Here is a 15,914-nt window from a genome sequence, read left to right as displayed (position 1 = left end):
TTTATTGCAACAATGGGTTTTTATTTATTTATTTTATTGATTTTAATTGTAGAATATATGAATTTCCTCCCGGTTTCGTCTTACATTGTCTAGTAGTGCAAAATTGTTAAATTAGGAGGATAACTCAAATTTCATTGAAATTCGACTTCTTAAATTTTCACACTCAAGTTTTAAGCTAGAAAATAGTTCAAAATTTTTGCTTTGCTCAACTCATTTTTGAAGAATGGCCAAATCTCTTGTGGGAGAACAAAGAATTGATTGAGGAGAAAAGATTCTCATAGATGACCATCACTATTTAGAATTCTAGCTAATATGGTTAACTTGTAATAGGAAGTTTCCTATTGAAGTTGACATGGATTACAGTCTTGTCATCATTGGCGTCATCATCATCGTCATCGTCATTGTCATTACTAGTGGCATCCTCGTTGGCTTGTTCAAAAAGTTGAAGATGATTAATTTTGAAAAGAAAATCACGGGTTTGTAGGTTTTTTTTTTTTTTAATTTTTTTTATAAAATAGGACTGAGGTCTTGGGGTCATGTCACTAGGTTCGAAATAAAAAGGAGGTATCTCAAATATCTATGCAAAAAAGGCAAGGTAAGAACCTTCTTTTGTAAGGCCGGGGTGGGGGGAGAAAAGATTAAAGATTGTTAAATAGAAGTTTTTAAGTTTGAAGGCTACCTATATTTTGCAGAAAAAGAATAAAGGCTTTTGGCTAAGAGTTGAAGGTGACGTATATATTTTCATTATTTTTACTATACTATTCTCACTTACAAGATCACAATCATTATTTTTATTTAATACTTCAAATATGAGGAATGCCGGCCTCAACCTCTTTGATAGGAGTGTGGCCAAAACTCTCTTCAATCATGAGCGCGAGGATGACTTGAGAGTAAAGTGGGATTTAGTTTGACCCAATATTTTTGTGAATATTTGAGATATTCTCATATATTTTCAAATTGGTGGTACGCTCCTTGACTTCGATCTTCTCTTTTAGACTAATGGAAATTGATGTATATAAAATTTCCCTCGCCTAAGCAAAATCTCTCTCTCTCTCTCTCTCTCTCTCTCTCTCTCTCTCTCTCGTGTGTCCTCATGTTGGAGAGAGTTATGGCTAAGCTTCCACAAAGACTATGTTAGGATTGAAAGAAGTGGAGAGAAGATAAATCATTTAAGAGAAGAAAAGAGAAACTCAACTTCTCTCCATCATGTTTGGATTGATAGAAAAGAAATTGGGATAGATATAAAAATTGAGTGTGAAAGCTACCTATATTTTAGGCAAAAAGAGTAAAGGTTTTTGGCAAAAAGAGTTGAAGGCGAGGTATTTTCATTATTTTTACCATACTAGTCTCCCCCACAAGATCACAATCATTATTTTTATAAATTACTTCAAATATGAGGAATGCCAGCCTCAACCCTCTTTGGTAGGAGTGTGGACATACCTCTCTTCTATTGTGAGTGCGAGGATGAAGAGAGAGTAAAATGGAATTTTGGTTTGAGCCAACATTTTTGTGAATATTTGAGATATCGCCATATATTTCAAACTGGTGATATGCCCTTTGACTTCAATCTTCTCTTTTAGGCTAAAGAGTGTGGGGTTAGGAATCCTCGACACATATTTATAAGGATGGTTAGCTAGTCATACGACTCGAAGGAAGTAGCATAGCCATAACTCTCTCCAACTTGATGAGTCTCTTCATGTGAGGAAGAGTATGATTTTATCTCGATCTTTCATTTTTATGATATTTGAGATATCCCCTTATGTTTTCAAACTGATGACAAGATTGGTGAAAATCTCGATTTACTCAATAAAACTTGGTCAAGTCAATTGGGATTTTGTGTACTTTCATTAAAATAATTAATATTTTAAAATTTAAATATTTATTATTTAAATAAAAATATGATTTGATTGATTAAATATCTTGTTATCTACATTATATATTATAAAATATACATTCGTATAAATAAATAATTATAAATCAAGTTAGATGATTTATATCGCACCAGACCAGAGGTTAAACCCAAATCAAGGTTTGAAAATTGAAACCATGCCTTGAGGGCACACACTAAGATGCATTAAATATGCATTCAAATAGTATTTTATGATTTCAAATCCCTTTCCACAAAAATACTTGGGAATACTTATGTCCAAGGTCTTTAAATGCATCTTAACTAAGATATGCCTTGGGGGCACACGTTGACAAAATCCATGTATAAAAGGTAAGTTTGAAATACTGAGACACCTAATCGTTGATATAATAAAAGGAAAAAATTATTAAAAAAATATTTTTTTTTTTAGAAATCATCAATAAATTAATAAACTTATGGTCCAATCCTCGATTTTCGACCTAAATTTAATCATGTACCCAAAATACCCTTCACTGAAATCAGATGGTTGAACCATCGATTTCGTAAATAAATATATATTAAATTATAATAGAAAGTATAAATTATATATACATAGGTATATTAAATTAAATTAAATATTATTATATATGATAATATAATAAGTTATATTAAATACAATTTCTACATGTTAATATATATATAGAATAATGATCTTTTAACTAGAAAATCAGCCTTCATGCATATAAGTAAAAATAATGTTATAACAATCATTTTTCAAAATATGGGTTAGAAATTTTGGATTGAACTGATTTTTTGTGAGGATGATCTCTATGATAAGAAGATCATCCTAAAAAGAATCAGCTTAATTTGAAACTTCTAACCCCATCAAAAATGATTTAGAATGTGGATCGTCAATTTTTTACCAATAATTTGTAAACCACTTTTGATGGATTTAGAAGTTTCAGATTGGACTGATTTTTTGTGAGGATGATCTTCTCATCATAAATAAAAAAATAAACTCAATCCAAAACTTTTAACCTATATTTTGAAAAATGATTGTATTTACTTGTATCACACGATCTACCCATATATATAAAATAAATTATATTAAATATGATTTCTATATGAATATTATATTATTTTATAATTATTAAAAATAAGGAAAAATTAACTTATTTCTAATAGTATTATAAAATTAAAAAAACTAAAATACATTTGTTATATTTTATAATTACATATTTATAATTTATAATTAATACTTATAAATATCCAATCCCAAAAGTAGTGTTTTTAATAATTATATAACTATTATTTTAAAAAAATTGTAATTAATACTTACAAATATTATTGAAAAACAAATAGTATTGATAGTCACATATATTATTTGTCACTATCATTATATTCATAATTATTATTCATAATTATTATAGTAATAATATAATATTGAAAAAAAAAATATTGACACTTACATATATTATCAATATTATTTTTTATATTAATAATTATTAATTGTAATTATTATACCATTAAAATGTGAGTATTACCACCAATGTATGTTGATCTTCACAATAACCTCAATACCGGCATACAATCATTCTTCGAATAGTCATCTAAAAAATTGAAAAAAATATATACTTAATTAAGGGAAATTAGAGAGTAAGAAAGAAAAGAGGATGATCAAAAGAATTGAGTGTGAGATTGTGCAAAATGGGGATTGATTATGTTATTTATAATGGGATTTTTCATGATCATTGGGAGTGGAGTGGAAAATATGACCGTTGGAGCATAAGTTGGGGAGTTTTTTTTTTTTTTAATTTGACTGTTATAGCAAAAACAGGTGGTTGTACCGCCGATTTTCATGAAGGCATTTTTGTCAACTTGAAAACCGATGATTCAATTGTCGGTTTATTACTTTTTTGCTAAATTCGAAAAAAAATATTAACTTTTAAATAATTATAAATTAATATATTATTGTTTAAACAAATTTTCCCTAATTAAAAGCCACTAGCCAACTAGAAGTGTAATGATCTTGTAACTCAACCACACAGTGTAACTCAAATACTCAACTGATGTGTACGGTGTAAGAATTGTTGATTTTTTTCCCTTGAGATACACAATTGCATGTTCCCAAAAAACATGTGCAGTTGTGTATCCCGAGGGAAGAGTCTATGAATCTTGCACCTGCAGCCACGTCAGTAAGTTTTTGAGTTACCCTATCAGTTTGAGTTACAAAATCAGCTCTCTTCTAGAAAAATACACGTAAATCTCATAATATAAGTACAAAACTAATGATAAAATGACTTGAAAAAACATATGCAGTCTATATTGGATTTACGTGGTAGGTGCAAGAAAAAGATCTATGGTTTTGAACACTTGCCACATCAACCAAATACAAATTGAATAAGGTTTGTCGAGTTAAATTATCACAACTCTAAACGCAAAGAGACTAATGATAAAATGACTCGAAAGAACATATGCGGTCTCTACGTCATTGACGTGGCAAGTGCACAAAACTATAGATTGATTTCCTTGTGTATCCCAAAGAAAAAGATCTATGGTTCTATGTACTTGCCACGTCAACTACGTATAGACCAAGTACTTTTTTTTTAGTCAATTTATCACGACTCATACAAAGATTACCACTAATGATTTCGGACTTGAAAATTTTCAATTAGTCGGTACTCAGCTGATATGGTAAGGGCATAAAACTGTAGATCTTTTCCTTGTGTGTCTCAAAAAAAAGATCTATGATTATGTGTCCTTATCACATCAGCCGCGTACAAATGGAGTGAATTTTCGAGTCCGAAAATCAAGACTGATGTGATGTCAGGCCACACATCATATCTCATCCACCAACTATCTTTTATATATATATATATATATATATAGAACAGCGTTCCTAAGACTCATATTGGGACTCACATTGCGACACACCGTTTTGTCTTATATGGGCAAAAATATTTGGAATGGGCTGATTTTTTGTGAGGATGATCTCTATGGTGAGGAGATCATCCTTGCCAAAAATCAGCTCATTATGAAACTTCTAGACCGTCCAATTTTTGTTGAAAAATTATAGACCGTCCAATTTTTGTAAATCAATTTTGATGGGGTTAGAAGTTTTGGAATGGGATGATTTTTTGCCAGGATGATCCCCTCATCACAGAGATCATCCTCACAAAAAATCAGCTCATTCCAAACATTTTTGCCCATATAAGACAAAACGGTGTGTCGCAATGTGAGTCTCAATATGAGTCTTAGGAACGTGACCCATATATATATATATATATGGGAAATGTTCAGCACCCTAAGTTTTACCACACACTTTAACAAACGTTTTTTGTCCTACATGAGTTAGAAGTTTTGGAATGAGCTGATTTTTGGTGAGGATGATCTCTATGATTAGAAGATCATCCTCCCCAAAAATCAGCCCATTCCGAAATGTTTAGCCCCATGTTTACACGTTGAAAAATTGTGGACCGTCCATTTTTTGTAAATCAATTTTGATGGGGTTAGAAGTTTTGGAATGAGCTGATTTTTGGTGAGGATGATTTCCTCACCATAGAGATCATCCTCACCAAAAATCAGCTCATTCCGAAACTTCTAACCCATGTAAGACAAAACGCGTTTGTTAAAGTGTGTGGTAAAACTTAGGGTGCCGAACGGGACCCTATATATATATATTTACAGCTACAACCTTAGGAACCGCGAACCACAACGATCCCTATCAAGGATCAACAAGAGATCAATTATTGTTCTGATTCATATCCGGATCCAACTCGGATCCTAATAATTAAAATCATATCCGAACCATTTTACTTTCTTCAAATCCATATCAGGATCTAATCGAATTAATTGACTCATGTGGATCGAGTCGGATAATGTCAAATCATTCAAGGTCATTTCAAATAAAGTTGTAACTTTATATATTTGAACTTCGAAATATATTCTTAGGACAAATAATTTTATTTTTTATATTTATTTACATTCACTTACCTTTATACAAGTCATTAATTATCATTACTAAATTATCTAGTATTAATCAGGTTTACGCCAACCTGACTTGGATTGGGTTTGGGTTGAGTATTTTATGTCCAAGGTTGCGTTGGGCGTGGGCATGAGTTGGTGTTTGTCAAGTTTAAGTTGGGTGTGGGTTGATCCCTAACCCGGCCCTCTGCCCCTACCCACCAAAGTTGCAGCCCTAGTTTTTACAGGTTTTGAAGCCAAGTTGTGAGATGAACCTTTCAAATGCCTTAGCAACTTAAATAAGTTGGCATCTTCATACGTCCAAACTTCTATATTTATAATGAGGTTTGAAGGTTGAATGGGATGGATCTCAAGGTTGAAGAATGATTTATATATAGTTTGAAGGTTGAATGGGATGGATCTCAAGGCTGAAGAATGATTTTTATAGAAGTTTGGACGTATGTATAAACGTTAAGAGTTTAAAGATAAGTTGTTTTAAGTAGAAAAATCAAGTGTTTTTTACTATATTCTAAAGATAAGTGTATATTAGTCATTTTTTATAAGTCCTATAGAGAAAGAGTAGTAGACTAAGGTCAAGGGGTATGTGACCAATTTTAAAACAGCGTATATCTCAAAGAATAATGCTGAAATGACCTCAAGATTGGACCTTGCATTGCACATTGTGACGTGAAAGTGAATAGGAACCATAGATGCTTTTCATCGAGAAACACAAAAACACGACTATATCTCAAATATTCACCAAAACATGAAGTGAAAAAGCCTCTATGGTTCCTATCCACTCTCACATCAGGATGTGCAATATGAGGTACAATCTTGAGGTCACTCCAGCACGACTAGGAAAAACATATGTGGACTGTACTAGATTGACGTGGCAGGTGTAAGAAAAAGATCTATGATTTGTACACATGCCACATCAACCAAATACAAATTATCACAACTCTAAACGCAAAGAGACTAATGATAAATTGACTCGAAAAAGCATATGCGGTCTCTACGTGGTTGATGTAGCAAGTGCACAAAACTATAGATCGATTTCTTGTGTATCCTGAAGAAAAAGATCAATGGTTCTATGTACTTGCCACATCAACAACGTATAGACCAAGTACATTTTTTCGAGTCGATTTATCACGACTCATACAAAGATTATCACTAATGATTTCGGACTTGAAAATTTTCAATCAGTCTGTACTCGGCAGACATGGTAAGGGCACAAAATTGTAGATCTTTTCCTTGTGTATCTCGAAAAAAAGATCCATGATTATGTGTCCTTATCACATCAGCCGCCTACAAATGGAGTGGAAATTTTCGGTCAAAAATCAAGACTCATGTGATGTCAGGCCACACATCACAAATATGTAAGAAAATTCAACAATCTCTCGACATATATTTTATATTGCGTTCACACATATGGTTTTCTGTATATTAATAGTTCCATTCTCAGCTTAATTCTCAAGTCTCAACAAAGGAAATTTACAGAAGAACAGAACAGAACTAAGAGAGTAGATCCATGGCAGAGAGCAATGTGAAGATATTGGGATATTGCCAGAGTCCATTCGTAATAAGGCCTCGGATCGCATTCAACATCAAATCGGTTGAATACGAGTTTCTTGAAGAGAAATTTGGAGCCAAAAGCGATCTTCTCCTCAAATCAAATCCAGTATATAAGAAGATGCCAGTACTCATCCATGGAGACAAACCCATATGCGAGTCCCTCATAATAGTCCAATACATCGATGAGGTCTGGACCTCTGGACCATCTATCCTCCCTTCTGATCCCTATGATCGCGCCATTGCTCGATTTTGGGCTGCCTACATAGACGATAAGGTTGGTATTTATTTAATTAATTTCAACGAAATATAAAGACCCTCCAATTATTTTTTGGGTGAATTATTTGAGATACCCCTTTGTGTTTTCAAACTGTTGACATTCTCCTTGACCTCGGTCTTCTTTGAAAGACACTATAAATGATCTAAATGCTTTGTCTTTAATCTTTCATCTCCTATTACTTGCCCAAAATCCTTTCTAAGTTTGTAAGTTTAAAGAAATGGGATCTTAAGGTTCAAGATGAGGGTTTTTTTTTATTTTTTATTTTTAACTTATAGGTTACAGGTAACGGAATTTTGGGAAAAAAATTAAAAAAATCAAGGGAAATTACTTGAAGAACCTTTTTAAAGGGTTTTCTTTCTTAATAGTCATTGAATGGTTTGATAGTCCATTGGGTAAAGTTTTTTTTCTTCTTAATGGTCCCTCGTTATTGTCTAGCTGATCACCACGTACATTGTAAAGCCAATCCATTTTAGTTTTTCAAGATTTTTTGACTAAAATAAATGAAAAGATCCACTAAAAACTTGATATAATGACTTATCTAGATGATTTCAAAATAAAAGAACCATCTTTAATCGATTTTCATATAAAATTTTCAAAAAATCCTAATTTTCAACATAAGTCTCCTAAACTCGATTGAGATGCTTAAAATTCAATTTTTTTTAATGAAAATTGTGAGTTCGAACTATTAGGGCATATTCAACGTTTCAATCATGAGAAATATGAGGAGTGAGATTCAGGGACTGTTTAGAAAGATTTTTTTTACTAAATGAACTATTAAGAGAAATCCTAAAAGTTAAGGATTATTTAGAAGAAAAAAAATTCCTCTACCAAGAACTTAAAGCAATTTTCTCAAAATCAAGGGTTTTTGGCTATATAATGAAGATGAGGGCATTTTTTTAACCGTGTAGTCATGTAGAGTAGACTAAGTTCAAGAGGTTTGTCATCAGTTTTGTGGGCATCTCAAATATCTTCAATGGAGGCCGGAGAGGGAAAACAAATTTGCTCACGGAACTCTGCATCCACCAATCACATGAACGCACGTGTATTGAATGGCATAATTAATTTACAAAACTACCCTTGCATGCTTAACATGGCATTGTGGCACACACCGAGGCTTGAGGAAAGTAATTTGAACTAATTGTGCAATTTAATAAGTTCGTTGTTATTATTATTGTTAGTGGTTCACTCCTTTGTCAGTGATCGCAAGAGGAACAGGAGACAAGGAAGAGGCAGCCAAACAACTGATTGCTGTGAATGAAGTGTTGGAAGAAGCCTTCAAGACTCTTAGCAAAGGTAAGAATTTCTTTGGTGGAGAACGAATTGGGTATGTTGACATCACACTTGGATGCTTCTTAACATGGCTCAAGGCGAGTGAGAAGATTGTGGGCTTGAAGATTCTTGATGAGGAGAAGACCCCTTGTCTTGTCGGGTGGGCTGAGCGCTTTTGTGCTGATGATGCTGTGAAGGAAGTGATGCCCGAGACCCAAAAGTTATTGGAATTCGCTAAGATACTTCAAACCAAGTTCGCAACTCCTCCTACTACTAACTGAACTATTAATTATGTTATATGTGTGTTGAGAGTATGGAGGATCCGGAAGGAATCATGTTTGGTTTAGTGTTGTTTTATAATAATAAATGTTGATTATCTTTACCAATTCGATTTTGGTTAGATTTTGAGTATTGGATTGTTAGAATACTATTTATTTAAGAAAATCGCTTTCTAGAATTAAAAATCTGTGTTTAGATTGAGAGCAATGGGGAGAACAGAAAGAAAAAATAAATGGGTGTCTCTATTACTCTCTTATTTGGATTGTTAAGTGGGGGAGGGAAGAAAGAAGAGAAGAGGAAAAATGAGTTTTCTTTCTCTCCAAAAGTAAAGAGATTTGAAGAGAAACGAAAAGAAAGCCTTAAAAATTATTTTATAATGCCAACTCCACCACTAGATGTCTTTTAAGACCTTTTAAAATTCTAAAACTGTCCTAAATTCTCTCCTTTAATCCAAATATGGTAGAGAGAAATTGAATTTCTCTTCTCTTCTCTTAATGGGTTTCTCTTCTCTCCACTTCTCTCAACCCAAACTAAGTGTAAGTGACAACAACTTAAAAGCATAGATTTCCACAAAAAAAACATTAAGAATATGGGTCCGGTCCCAATTGCAAAATACTTGGATAGGAACTAAAGAATTAATGAGCAATGGCAATTGGGATAGGTTGTCTATTGGAGAAATTTTTATTACTAAGTAGCCCGAAATGCTCTCAGACATAGACCCTTTAAATTTTGGTGTATTCAAACTGATGACATACCTTGACCTCGATCTATTCTACAAGACCAATAAAAAATGGCTTAAATGCCCTCATTACTCTACTTATGACATTCCAATGCTTTATACTAAGCTTGCTAGTATGCTTACAAAGATACTTCTACTACGTATGAAATATTGTTGGAGAAACTTGGAAATTAAACAGAGAAGAGATGAGAAATTTCATAAAATTGATCTGAGACATAAAAAATATTGTTATCTTTAAACCAATATTAGTCCTCACCACGTGAAACGTGATCAGCAATAAGTTACTGGCAAAGTTGATTCCAAGACACAACGAATGGAATCTAAATTATTGTGATTGACTTGTCGAATCTAATCACATTCCTCCGAACACCAAAATTTAAATAACACTTTAATCAAATAAGAGAACTTGTAGAAAAGTGTTTAAAGTGTTTGTTTGCTGAATTTTTTTCTATATAATGAAGTAAAATAACAACAGTTAAATAGATTACCAAGAGGTGTGTTAGACATCCTTTCAAAGAAACCCAAAGGATCAATGGGTGCCAGGGCAATCATGGGATTTAAAATCAATTTGATAAAGATTAAGGGGTGCAACTTTTAATAAAATAAACTTTCTTTTAAAAAAGAAACTGTTTTGAAAAAATAACTAAATGGATATAACGGTTAGACCAAAATCGATTCCAGCCATTTGAATTTAAATAATAATAAAAATTCTCTAACAAATATTAGGTCCCATATAGGTGTTATATACCTAAGATTACCAATTATACTAGAATATTCATTTTTGTTTATATGATCACATTATTAAGATACAACTTGATACTAGGATCAAACGTGGTACATACATGCTTACACTATTTTATTTTATGTAAAAAAAAAAATTAAATCTTAATATAATGAAATTAATCTATTGAAATACCATCAATATTACTAGTTAATTTAATTCTCAATATTGTATAAAAAAATTATATTTCTTTCCTATCAAACTTTTTTTTGACATAAAAGATGTTTGATCTCTTTACTACCTCTACCTTGGTGAACCACCTACCTACCAAGAATCACAGTGTTTGATAACTTGTATCCATTAGATCTAAGCTCTTGAAAAGCACTTTAAATCCAATGATTAAAAATCATTCTTAAGACAATGCTATATTCAATGGATGCACATCACCAATCAAATTAATCTTTTGTGTGTAGATTCACGAAGGGATGGACCACATATCCATACAGTCAGTTGGTCACCCAAAAAAAAATGCCATGTGGCATAAAATGGGATGCCACCTAACCTTCGTTAGGAACATGACTCCATATATTTAAAAAAAGGCAAAAGTAATGTGAAACAATAAATGCAACAATGGCCAAAACTACTCCCAAGTGGACACATTGATGACCATCTGTATTCCTTTGTTTTCTAGTTAGGGGTCTGCATAATCCCACTTTAATCTTTAAAAAAAATAATAATAAATAAATAAATCTAATATGAATATTTGTTTCTATTAAAAGGTCTTGTTAACATATTAAAGTGCAATAAATAGGCTTTGGGACTAAGCATATGGAGGTATTTTTGTAAAAAAAGAAAAAAGATTTTTAGGGCATTTTCGATATAAAATTCAATTTTCCAGGTGTATTTAAAGCCCTTAGGGCACATGTTAACAAAACTCACGTGCCAGAGCTCCAAATTGGATGGCCAACTCAAAACTTGATCTAGTTCACTTGGTTTAATTGAAGAGTTATGATAATTTGACGCTCTTTTTACGCTCCCTTCATAGAACCATAGATCATTTGCTTTGGGATACACAAGTACAAAGATTTATGATTCTGTGAACTGCTAAATTAGAGAGCCTACAAAAAAGAGCGTCAAATTATCAGATTCATAATTGAATTTATGTTGAGATGGTACATAACTAAGTGAACTAACTTGTCAGGTTTTGCGAGTAATCAAAATGCATGAATCGACTCAATAAAAATGTGATTCGAGTCTAATTGAATGTTTAAAAAGGAAAATTTAGACATCTAGGTTTTTGTAACTATTTGGATAGAGTCGTGATAAATGGACACACCGAAACATACTTGATCTATACGTGGTTGACGTGGCAAGGGCACAAAATCATAGATCTTTTTCTTGGGGATACACAAGCAAAAAGATATGCGATTCTATGCACTTGCCACGTTAGACGTGTAAATTGCGTATGTTTCAACTCGCCATTCTATCATAAGTTATTTCGATATCATGTTTTCAAACTCATCTAGGTACCGGAGAGATTAACATAAATAACCTAATAGCCAAAAGATTAGAAAAGGGATTTGCTATTTTAAAATTTATGTACTAAACTGAAAAACCAATTGCATGACACCACATATATTGAAAAAGCAAGAAAATAAACTGCTCCCAAATTTTCTCTCCACTAACCAGTCACTCTTATTTTTTTAATACACATGACATCATGCCATTCGTCATCAACTTATTTATTTTGATCTTGCATTTTGTGATATTTGAGAAGCCTTCCTATGTTTTCAAATTGATGACAAGATAGGTGAAAATCTTGACCGAGTCAATGAAACTCAGTCATGTCAATTAGGATTTTTTATATTTTAATTAAAATAATTAATATTTTAGAATTTAAATAAAATATTATTTTATGACTAAATATCTTCTAATCTACATTATATTATATAAATAAATATTTGTATATTTGAGTTAAATGATTTATCTGGTACGATAACAAAAGTTCAAATCGACATTTGAAAGTTCAAATATTATTTTACTACTTCAAATTCCCTAAAAGAAGTTTTTCTGTCAAAAATACCCTCAAATGCTTATTTCCAAGCTTTTTAAATGCATCTTACATGTTGTGGGCACATTAACAAATCAAAATCCATGTATAAAAAGGTAAGTTTGAAACACAAGTCGTGTTACACTGCCTTTGTTGGACACTAGACTTGACACTGAGCTAACTTGGCAGTGCACAGATAACCATAGATTTATTTTCTTGAGATACCAGCTAGAATATCAACGATTCTTGTTGCCAGGTCTGCTCACTGTTGAAACAACAATCTTTAATAAAAGAGTCGTGCTGGACTAACATTGAAATGTACATGGTGGGGGACATTTGTACATTTTTGACATTGATGTGTCAGAGAATCATAGATGCTTTTCATCGAGACATGAGTAAATCTTGATGAAAACATCTACAACTGCGACACACATCCACATCAGAAACATCCCCCATAATGTACATTTTAAAGTTACTTCAGCATTTTCCATGATGAAAGCCACTGTCCAACTATTCGAATAAAACGGCTGAGATGCAACCTGTATTTCTCTTCCCATAGATTACATGTGATGTCAGGCCACACATCATATAATACCTGACCCACCAACAATTTTATATATCTTTACGATAAAAGCAAATTTCTGGTGGAACGTCTAAGAAGGAAACATATTTTATGGAAATTTTAACCAATCTGCAACGTTCATTAAACATAGTTTCAAACGTTCATTACAAGTTAAAATAGGAAAATCTGTAAGAAATTCAACAATCTCTCTTGTTAGATTGCGTTCACACCAATCCCTCTTGTATATTTATAGTACCTCTAACCTCCCTCAAAACTTAAGTCTCAATTCTCTCAATTAAGAACTAAAAGAGTAGAGCAATGGCAGAGAGCGATGTGAAGATATTGGGAGGATGGTCGAGTCCATTCGTGATGAGGCCTCTTATCGCATTCAACATGAAATCAGTTGAATACGAGTTACTCCAAGAGAAATTTAGACCCAAAAGTGATCTTCTCCTCAAATCAAATCCAGTTTACAAGAAGGTCCCAGTACTCATCCATGGAGACAAACCCATATGCGAGTCCCTCATAATAGTCCAATACATTGATGAGGTCTGGACCTCTGGACCATCCATCCTCCCTTCTGATCCCTATGATCGTGCAATTGCTCAATTTTGGGCTGCCTACATAGACGACAAGGTTTGTATGTATATTTAATTAATGGATCATGCTGGAGTGACTACAAGATAGGACCTCATATCACACATCTTGACGTGAAAGTGGATAGTAACCACAAAGTGGCTTTTCACTCGTATCTTGAGAAAAAGCTTCTATGGTCCCATTCACTTTCACGACCAAACTTTACCCATATTTAAAACAAACAAATTGGCTATGATGTGGGAGCCCTTAGTAATAATTAGGGTGCCTATAGACTGAGGTCAAGGTATGTCATCAGTTTTGTGGGAGTGATTGTTTGCTCACAGACCAACACCATTTTGACATGTGGCTCTGATGTCGTAAGTAATAATAAGAGAAATTTTCTCTCTGCTGCCTACGGTAAAATACCGAAATTTCCTAATAAGATAATCTTGTCACATTCAAAATATGATCCAATACAAAAGTGTTGTAGAGGATGAAATTTTATGAATTAAAATATAAAATAAATAAATTAAAAGTTAGTTTTTACATTTATATTTATATTTTAAATTTAGGTGCTTGTTAGCCGTCCATTTTCAACACCATTGATCAAGCTCAAATTTTTTTTTTTTTTTACCATGAAGTTTTCCATGAAAACTAAAAGTTTGTGGTGTTCTATTGCGAATATGATATTCCATGTGGATCCCATGATACTTTTTAAGTTTTGAAATCTAACAATAAAGATTTTTGGTACACAATGATGTGTGGGCAGGAGAGAGAAATTTTCTTCTTATAACTTAGGTCATCATCAGTACCACATGCTAAAATGGTGTTGGTCTGTAAGCAAATTTGCTCACTGCGCTGTGATCAAACTATCACTCGTTTTGTGAGCATCTCAAATATTCGCGAAAAGATGGGGACAAGAGGGGATATAATTTTTGCTCACAAAAAGGAATTCACCAATCACATGCATGAAACCACATGCATTGAATTGAATGGCATCCCTAATTTTAAAAACTACCCATGCATGGTGGAAAATAATTTGAACGAATTGTGTAATTTAATAAGTTATTTGTTGTTGTTGGTAGTGGTTCACTCCTTTGATCACTAAGTTATTTGTTGTTGGTAGTGGTTCACTCCTTTGTCAGCGATCGCTAGAGGAACAAGAGACAACGCAAAGGCAGCCAAACAAGTGAGTGCTGCGAATGAAGTGTTGGAAGAAGCCTTCAAGATTCTTAGCAAAGGTAAGGATTTCTTCGGTGGAGAACAAATTGGGTACGTTGACATCGCACTTGGATGCTTCTTGGCATGGCTCTAGGTATCTGAGAAGATTGTGGGCTTGAAGATTCTTGATGAGGAGAAGACCCCTTGTTTTGTCGGGTGGGCCGAGCGCTTTTGTGCTGATGATGTTGTGAAGGAAGTGATGCCAGAGACCGAAAGGTTGTTGGAATTCGCTAAGGTGCTTCAAACCAAGTCAGTAGCTCCTCCTCCTACTACTACTAACTGAACTATTAATTATGTTATATGTGTGTTGAGGGTATGTTATATGAGTACGAAGGAATCATGTTTGGTATCCACTAGTTACTACTTCAATCCCCTTGGCTCTACTCTTACCAAATGTCATTATCATTGTTAAAAAAGTATTTTCTACAAGTGTAATGATTTTGTAACTCAACCTGATAGGGTATTTCAAAAACTCAATTGATGACTTGTACCCTACAAGAATTGTAGATTTTTTCCCTCGAGATACACAATTGTACAATTCCATAAAATTTATTAGTAGTAATACTAATGATAATGAAGGTCCTAAGTCTATGCGGGACTATGCTGTTCCATTAATGGATGGGATTCACACTAGTATTCGTCGTCCAACGATACAAGCCAACAATTTTGAACTCAAACCGGCTACTATTCAGATGGTACAAGTATCTCAGTTTGGGGATTCACAGGTTGAAGACCCCAATGCACATTTAGCTAATTTTCTAGAGATATGTGCTACGTTTAAGTATAATGGTGTTGATGATGATGCCATCCGACTACGATTATTTCCATTCTCATTGAGG

The 15,914-nt window shown here is 33.0% G+C and overlaps 1 protein-coding gene and 1 pseudogene across 1 annotated transcript; both read left to right on the top strand.

Annotated features, from left to right (window-relative positions):
- The first annotated feature begins 7,203 nt into the window (after positions 1–7,203).
- LOC147381427 (glutathione S-transferase U17-like) lies at positions 7,204–9,338 on the top strand. Its single transcript, XM_086430423.1, has 2 exons — positions 7,204–7,655; positions 8,837–9,338. The coding sequence occupies exons 1-2, from the start codon at positions 7,338–7,340 to the stop codon at positions 9,206–9,208; spliced, it is 690 nt and encodes a 229-aa protein (XP_086286549.1). The 5' UTR covers positions 7,204–7,337; the 3' UTR covers positions 9,209–9,338.
- Positions 9,339–13,596: 4,258 nt separating this feature from the next.
- On the top strand, positions 13,597–15,358 carry LOC147381426 (glutathione S-transferase U17 pseudogene; annotated as a pseudogene).
- Positions 15,359–15,914: the final 556 nt, after the last annotated feature.

Source organism: Akebia trifoliata, unplaced genomic scaffold (genome assembly GCF_017979445.1).
Source record: "Akebia trifoliata isolate Shusen 1 unplaced genomic scaffold, ASM1797944v1 Contig00502, whole genome shotgun sequence".
Classification (NCBI taxonomy): Eukaryota; Viridiplantae; Streptophyta; class Magnoliopsida; order Ranunculales; family Lardizabalaceae; genus Akebia; species Akebia trifoliata.
The sequence above is the reverse complement of the archived record's forward strand: the minus strand, read 5'-3'. Positions and strand labels throughout refer to the sequence as shown.